This window comes from Anarrhichthys ocellatus, unplaced genomic scaffold (genome assembly GCF_004355925.1).
Source record: "Anarrhichthys ocellatus isolate YVR2014 unplaced genomic scaffold, GSC_Weel_1.0 scaffold5, whole genome shotgun sequence".
Lineage (NCBI taxonomy): Eukaryota > Metazoa > Chordata > Actinopteri > Perciformes > Anarhichadidae > Anarrhichthys > Anarrhichthys ocellatus.
The window spans coordinates 5,302,841-5,311,199 of record NW_022280035.1 but is presented as its reverse complement, the minus strand read 5'-3'; the positions used below and the strand labels follow the sequence as shown (position 1 = coordinate 5,311,199).

General features: G+C 44.8%; 2 protein-coding genes across 3 annotated transcripts in view; both read right to left on the bottom strand.

Annotated features, from left to right (window-relative positions):
• Positions 1–551, bottom strand: part of fam110a (family with sequence similarity 110 member A) — an 8,346-nt gene extending 7,795 nt beyond the window's left edge. Inside the window, exon 1 of the mRNA XM_031845681.1 lies at positions 356–551. The gene's annotated coding sequence lies outside the window, so the exon portion shown is untranslated. The remainder of the gene's footprint in view (positions 1–355) is intronic.
• A 96-nt stretch (positions 552–647) lies between these two features.
• prickle3 (prickle homolog 3) overlaps positions 648–8,359 on the bottom strand; it is a 22,256-nt gene continuing 14,544 nt past the window's right edge. For both annotated transcript variants that reach the window (XM_031844666.1, XM_031844667.1), the window contains 9 exons: positions 6,727–6,910; positions 6,409–6,522; positions 5,541–5,678; positions 4,737–4,940; positions 3,875–4,061; positions 3,058–3,396; positions 2,636–2,938; positions 2,136–2,513; positions 648–2,038 (listed from right to left, as the gene is read on the bottom strand). In XM_031844666.1, coding sequence (XP_031700526.1) covers positions 1,578–2,038; positions 2,136–2,513; positions 2,636–2,938; positions 3,058–3,396; positions 3,875–4,061; positions 4,737–4,940; positions 5,541–5,678; positions 6,409–6,522; positions 6,727–6,910 — 2,308 coding nt within the window. In that variant the 3' untranslated portion in view covers positions 648–1,577. The remainder of the gene's footprint in view (positions 2,039–2,135; positions 2,514–2,635; positions 2,939–3,057; positions 3,397–3,874; positions 4,062–4,736; positions 4,941–5,540; positions 5,679–6,408; positions 6,523–6,726; positions 6,911–8,359) is intronic.

Here is an 8,359-nt window from a genome sequence, read left to right as displayed (position 1 = left end):
TATATATATACACACATATATATCATTAAAAAGGTAGCAGGCTGGCGTGTTACTGCAAAGCAGAGGAATGTCGAGAGGTGAGTCAGACAAACAGAAATAGAGCCACCAATTGAATGTTTCTGAGTCAAGTGGCAGCATGTTCTGCCATTGAGAGCAAATGACAAACATGGAGCGAAGCAGGAAGAGACAGAAACACAAAGGTGGGGAGCAGGTAAACAACAAAAAAAAGGTCCCACATGTACTCAAGGCCTCCACCAGTCTTGTCCTGACAAGCTCAACTCTGCTTCTATGATGGTGTGGGTTAGCTGTTTCAGTTCAGATTCTTTTATTTTTGGCATTTCTAAAGAGATCTCACCTTGACAGCTCGTGTGGATCTCCTGAGCCTCTCTTTGGTTTCTCGTCAGCGAACACACAGTCCTGCTGAGGAGAATGTGTGAAAGTGTTTGAAATGAGTAGCAGCAGCTCAACAGTCAAGACAAACCTGTTTGACAACTCATGTGTGCTTCTTGTGGCTCCGCCCCCTCTCGCTGATTGGTCCGATCGCTCTCCTACTAGGAAACATTTCTGGCCTCTTTCTGGTCACATGACACTGCCATTGTTTGGTGCTGCTAGCTGGATGATAAGGAGTCATAGCTCGTCTGCTGACAAGCTGTTCAAAGGTCCATGTTGAATGTTTCGGTATGTGTGGAGTGTGGAATAAAAGTACACGGCAAGACCAACACTTTAGACAAATTTAATATCAACATAAAATTGTCTTAACATAATCTGAGAAACAGAAACTGGAATTATAATCTCTTCCTTTTACCCGAGATAAAACTAGAAAGAACAGCGACCTACACCAAATATATAAAAATAAACGACCTTATAGTCATACAAGCGTTTTTTTTGATCAAAGACATGAATGTATACAAACTTTGCAGTATTTCGTTTGGACACACATAACAAATGTAACCACTCATAAAACTACCACAGTTCGTCATAGTCCATCCCATAATATTTGGCCATTTAGTATTCATAACTGTAATATATTACAGCCATATACAAATTGCACATAAGAGCACAGAGAGTGGTTACAGTAGGGTTAAACAAAATAAGATATATTTTAATATTTTATTTTACAAACCAAGATAAAGGAATGAGCCGTCGGTCACGTGTGCTACTGTAAGTTTACGTATGTAAATGATGGCGATGATAAAAAGAAGTTACATTTCACTTCAGCCTCACGACAGTTTGTGTTCAAAGAGTGAGTCCTCTCTTGGATGTTACAATATAATCCAAACAATAATCATTCCACATTCATCGCTTCTCACAGGATTCATACACTCACATTTTGTACAATGTAACATCTCAAACAAACAAATGTAAATACGGTTACGTTAAAGTTAGTGACCTTTCTGAGATTTATTGTGCTTTCTTCTGCTAAGTAGTAAGTCTGGAACTATGTGGAAAAGTCTGCACATGTGTGTTGGATTTAACTCTACATCACAGCATGAAACTTGAATACCAGAGTAATGAGGGGCCATTAGTTCTTCTTGTGCACCATAATTTAGAAAATAACAATGCTGTGACGTTCGGGGTTAGGAGATAGCACAGTTTTTATCTTTGTCCTTTGCGCTGAGGCTGTGAGCTCTTCTCCGCCTTATGCTGCCTCTCAGCCCCCAGTCTCTCTGCACCTCCCTCTCCTCGTCTCCCTCTCTGTCTTTGCCCTCCTCGGGTTGCTGCTTTCGGAGCTGTGGGGGCAGAGGTATGGGCTTTCCCAGGAAGAAGCCCTCTTCCTCTGAGTCTGAGGATGAAGAGCAAGTAGAGCAAGAGTCTTCATGTTTGCACGGGCCCTGCTGGAGGCTCAGCGAGGAGGCGACGGCAGAGCCCCGCTTGTCTCTCTCTTTCTCGCCTCTCCAGTCCAGCAGGTCCAGCCGAGGCCTTTCGGGCCGCGAGTGTCTGGAACGCCTCTCTGCTCCCGAGTGGAGAGCCGGGTCAGAGGGGATGCGGCAATGGCTCCACCCTCGCCGCAGACTCCGCTGGTGGTAAGAGGATCCATCTGGGTGACAATATAAATGATGAGAAATACAAAATCAACTTGGTTTCCCAGATTCTACGTCAGTCAATAGTCATCTGTTTTGAAAGCCTTTTCTTACCCAGAAGATCCATCTGCGGTGGGATGCCCTTCTGTAGATGCAACCTGCTTCCGAAACCTCCCTCCGCCTCCTCTTCCTCCTGCTGGTCCTCCTCACCCTCTGGCAGCTCTGGCTCCTTCTCATCCTCGTCCCCATCGACAGAGTAGCTGCTGCTGATTGGTTCTCTGAAGCTGACCCGAGCTGTGCCACTGCGGCACAGCGGGGGCGGTGAATCAGACGGTCGGTCCACCAGTTGGGGGAGTGTTGGTGGGGGCGAGTCCAGGGGCATCAAGTCACGAGACTTGAGGGGCAGAGGAGGCGGGAGGACGGACGGGTTGTTGGGCGGGAGGGGAGGCGAGTCAGGTGAGATGAGGTGTGAGTTTTTCTGTGGAGGAAACACTGCAGGGAGAAAACCAGGGGGGGGGGGGGCACATGTAGTTAATACAGAGTGAGATGAGATTATATAATTATAGAACAATGATACTTTGTTGTTGGTATTAAGCTTCAGGGATTTCTGATACCTTGCATTACTTGATTTGTCCTTTCCACCCAGTTCCTACAGTCTTTAGTCGAGGTTCCCCTTGAATTAAGGCCAGTTAGTCCAGGATTTCCATTTAGCTCTCCCTTGAACTGAAGATCTCCGACAGAACGTTTGTTAGCAGAGTCCCCCGGCAGTAAACTGTAATGTGGAAGGTCGCTGGGCCAAGACGGACCTAAGCCGTTTCCTAGATGGATGTGGGGAAGAGGTGAGTAGGAGCTTTTTGGATGAGGACGGCCACCGGGTGAAGGAAGTCCGTTTTGAACTGGAGCAGTGCAGTGGACACCTGAGAGAAGCAGAGCAAGTCAATGTGTGAGAATAGTCTCTACAGGATACTTACAGGGTCATTTCTCGGCAGTGCGACCTACATAACATCATAGTATGACACCAGTGTAGCATCATCACCTCTGTTTTCCACTGCAGTGTGCATGCAGTCTTTCGCAGGAGTTATAGGGGGTTTGGTGCCCTCTAGTGGCTGCAGTGGAGAGCCGCACTGAGGCTGCTGGTGTTTCTCTGCTGTCTCGCCGCGTCGGTGCTGAGGCGGTTTGCTCTGCAGCGCCGAGTCACAGGAGTCGGAGTTATTGGGGTCCTCGCCCAGCGAGCAGGGCCTGGAGCAGAAGATGAGCCCCGCTCGAGGGAGGAAGGGGCGCCCCAGCAGAGGCAGCTGGCAGCGGGCGCAGCAGAAACACGACTCCACGGCGTGCCAGTGCTGACCCTCGTATGTCATCTGACCCTGATCGATACCTGAGAGGAAATAATCTCATGATTACACGACTCATTTGAAAATCTATCTCTGTTTTCTCTGTAATCTCTGCTACGTATACAAATACGTAGCTCTGCAGTTTTGATTCTTTATCTTCTTTTTATAATCTGAAGACAGATTTAACTCCTTTTCTTGGCAATCAAGTGACTGTTGGTGTACAAACAGATTATGAATGAATGACATTATAGTAAAACACAGTTGTAATATGTCTTCAAAAGAGTAGTTACGATTGTCAGCAAATACTGTACTTTGAAAAATACTTAAAAATGTCATTACATCTGCTTACAACTACATTCTAGTGTCTTAGAAACGATTAATTTAATGTTTTGTTCGCTGCCTAAAAATGCTAAATACTTAAAGTCAAGTGTTACCAAATAAATAGTGAACAACATCTGCTTGATAATGGCTTTTAGCTGTGTAGAAACCCCCGTATGAGTTTCTTTAGATGTAATTCAGTACCTATGTGATCGCCGCAGGTATCGCAGTACTCTGCGTACAGGGACTTGTAGCAGCAGCAGCAGTACGGTCGGCTCTCTCTCATGATGTATCGCTGACCGCCCAGCGCAGCCTCGCACTCAAAACAGCAGAAGTGTTTCATGTGCCAGTATCTTCCCTCTGCCTCCGTACATTCATCCGCCAGAATAATCTAGGATTGAGACACAACGGAGGGAGATGGAGAGGTCACTCGGTGATGATTTCATGGGTGCAGAAGTAAACAAATCAGTTGTAAAAATGAGTACTGAGGATTTGGGTTATCAAGATAGGGAGGAAAAAAAAGATGCTATGGGCGCCCTGTCGCAGGCTTAGTCATCCTCTGGGTCTAAAGAACTCTTGTAGGTCAGTCGTGGCAGATCCATTAGCCGACTACGTCAACTAATCTCTTAAGTCACATTGAGAAGTCATTTAAAACAAGCAGAGACCACCAGAAACATCTGCAAATACCCCTTTTACTATGCACTGATCAGGGACACGATGAAATACAGCAATAGTACAATACCAGACAGGGCCTGACGATTCATTTGGGGATACGTTAAAGGATCTTTCTGCGCAGGTTTGAATAAAAAACCCCCATCTCTTATACAACTCACTCACAATGGCTCTTCTGTTATTGTTAAGATACCTTTAAAATACTATGCCTTCAGTGGATAGTTTGTAGTGGAGAGAAAGAGATACAATGAAGCTGGGTAATAGTACTCGTGGACCAGTGGGATACTCTTCTGACTCCCACTTCACTTTACTTTACTTTTAGAGACCTGCTGCAAAACCCTGCTTTTGGTGGAAGTTTATGAGACAGGTTCGGGTTTCTCCGTGAGACAGTCACCTCATCGCAGGCCTGGCAGCGCGGCTTCAGCCTCTCAGCGTGGTGCCGGCCACAGTAGATCTGTCCTTCCTGGAAGAAGTAGATGAGATCGACCAGCAGCTCGCTGCAGGTGGCGCACTGGAAACACTGAGGGTGCCAACAGCTGCTCTTTGCTGCCCGACTGGCAAACACCGCTATGTCTCCACCGCAGATCTGCCTCTCGCACTGGAAAAAAAAGCAGATTTGGTTGGGATGGGGGTGTGGTGCAGAGGGAAGAGTTAGATGGAATATCCTTTAAAAGAAATGGTGAACGTTGCAGGTTACACAGCCACTTGCTTATGCAGCCCTGTAATCATTACATCTCAGTGTGATGTGGCCCCTGAGCAATGCCTGCACCTACTTGCACCTGAACTTTCTCGAGTCCTATAAAAAAGAGATTCTTCTTCAGCATGGCTCCGATGGGTTTTAATAAGCTTTCCCTTGCATGCATTAAAGGGAACGTATCCTCATATAACTTTAAAGGGAATCTTCTGCATATTCAAGCAGAGTTTGCAGCTGCACTTTCTGTTGTTCTTCCTGCGTCTAGTGCCATTATTTAACGGAACAGTGAAGTAGTTGGATGCAAGGAAGAACTACAGGCGTGTGTGGTGGAGCAAGAGAGAGAGAGAGAGAGAGACATCAACACTGACTGGACATTCACAGAAAAGATGCAGAATTTTCCCTTTAAAGTTATCTCAGGACACTGTTGTTTTTGAGCTTTGTATTGGCCTATCTCATGAGGGAATCTGTTACGTTTCTAGACATAAAATAAAAATGTTGCTCTACCTGTTGGCAGATGGCTCCCGTCATAGTTACTGGGAAGAGTCTGACGACGCCTCGGCCCAAGTTCTCTTTTTTCCTCTGCTGACTGAACAAACGCAACTCCTTCTTCTCCTCGTTGTCCAGAGTGTTACAGTACTGGGACTACAGGAAACACAGAGGTTCTTGTTGACATGTTGTGCAAAATCATCTCTAAACATCATTTACTTCTGAGGTTCAGTGAGATGAATGAAGTCCAGTATAATTTAGAACTTATTTATTGTATAGAGGGTTATTGAGAGGCATCATTTCATTTTAAATAGTGTCGTGACAAATTATAAAAGTATGCATTAGTAGCGACTGGATTTTAAGTGTAGTTTTAAATTTTTTAATGTGTAATGGTAAATGATTCACCAAATGGAGCCTTTAACAGAATGATATTTACCAGTTTCTGGTTTAACTTGGGGAAGAGAACAGCAAAACTGACTAATAAACACATTGAGCTATACAGCTTTCAAAGTGCTTTAAATAAATGCTCATTTAAAAAAAAGAATATGAACCAATTTCTTTAATAAATCACCATAAACCAATGAAAATAACATTTAAAAGGTAAAGGACGGGACAAAATAGTAGTATTATAATACACAATATATATTTTTTAACTTTTTACATTAAAAGAAAAAAATGTATGTTTGGAAATATAAAGAATAACTTTTGTATTTAACAGCATTGATGTTAAATCGAAAGCTCAGAATCAATAATAATAATAATGATGTGTTATTGTATTGTGGTTCAGCAAACTTGCTCGACTGAGTGATTGTATGTACTTGTCATGTCACCACACTACTACGAGTGAAGCCAGAGACTGAAACATCCAACGTGGCAGCGATGTTACCTCACTGTCGTGGGCTGGAAGCTGGTGCAGCAGTTGTTTGATTCGGTATCTCTCCCCTAAACTGTTCACATAAGGCACCCTGTCCTCTGGCAAGCAGCTGAAATACTGGTATACCTGTATGAGGAGACAAGTGTGTTCACATAAAGAGCACAAATAACAGAGTACAGAGAGACAATTATTCATCCAGAGAGCAATTAATTCAATTGCAGTCATAAAACAGTTATCTAATTGTTTGTGTATGTATGAACATGTCCAAGTGGAAGCGTGCATCACCCTCACTTTTGTGTCTCCACTCTGCATCTGCACCGAGGTTGTTACCTGTTCGGGCTTGAGCCCAGGTGGGACCCATGCGTACTCCTCGGAGGCGCAGCCCGAGTCATCGTCGGAGATGGAGTGTCTCTGGAAATCTGATACCAGCTTCGTCATCATCTTTTCCAGCTGGCCCGGCACCGAGCGCACGGCATGCTCCTCTCGAACGCACTTGCAGTGAACACAGATCTTCCTGTGGAGACAAAGACGGCTTTGAGGCTCGTCCCACGGAGACTTTTTTTTTTTGCTACTGATTTACAACACAAGCCAAAGATGATCAAATGTCAAATGTTTCAAGGAGCTGGGTTCTCCTGGTGCGTCAGGTGCTAAGGTGCAAACCACAGAGTTAAAACGTGAACCCGACTTCAGATTTATACCAGTCATTGTTTTCCAGATGCATTTGACAAAACAGAAAGAAAATATATAAAGAATTTGGTTTATTTTTGAACCCACAATTAAGCCAGATGAATCAAATTGAGATCAGGTAGTTAGGCCCGCTCCTAAAACAAACCCAAACAACAGGGCTCTAAAAGTAATAACTCTTAAATAATAACTTTCATATGGGCACTCCCACTTTGTAACCATATTATTTATTAAAACACTTTGCTTTGGAGACATTATGTTGCAAACCAGCCCACGCACATTTTTGCGGCTGACTCAAAGAGACTCTTGGCAGCCAGAAATGACTTATACAATAGTTATTGTCATACCGATACATAAAAACGCCATCTCCAGATCATTTAAAACTCAAAACTAGAAATCGTTGTTGCACACAGTCTATGGATAGTGTGTAGTGCTAATGCATTTACACATTTGGAGTAAACTCAATCTCATCTCAGATGTTATTGAGGAGCTCACATCCCAAACACGCTACTACCAAACAAGCAGGAAATGAGGTCGCTGACATAAGCCTGGCCGCCAATCCCGCGCGGCAGTTAAGGGAGGGAGGTGAAGATGGGAGCAATAATCTCCCCCGGCCTCATGTTACACCCCGTCGAGTCCTCTGTGACTCCTCACTACAATCAGTCTGGAGGTGGGTGTGCCCGTTCGTGGGACCGATGGAGTCAGAGTAAAGCACCCCGGGGTTGTCAGCGAGGTGTGGATGTCGTGTATGCGACGATGTGGCCACATACGGCATGTACTGCATGTGTACATCCCTGTTGTGATTGCATAACGGCCTGCCAGCTGGCACTTGTGGCTCAAGTTCACAAGACACAAAGCTGCTTTATTCCAGCAACCCAACCCCCACTCAACCAAAAACCTCAAACACACTCAAACACACTCAAACACACACACACACACAACTGCTCCTCTTCTAATCAATTGTCTCATAAAGTAAAAAGGTGTTTTTTGTTGTTAGCAACGGCAGGTAATCGCTGCATGTCAGTGTGAACGCGCTCCACTCTCTTCATTCAGCACGAGGTAACTGTGAAGGAGAATACAAATGCTGCTATATGATCCCAGCCATCCTGGGGTCGGCACCTTATACGACCGTGATCACAAAGCAGGTAGAACCAATACAAATAATAGTACACACGGCAAGTCAGCTTACGCTAAGCCAAGCTGGCAGGAATCTGACCCCAGCTGTATTCGACTGTGTGTGTGTGTGTGTGTGTGTGTGTGTGTGTGTGTGTGTGTGTGT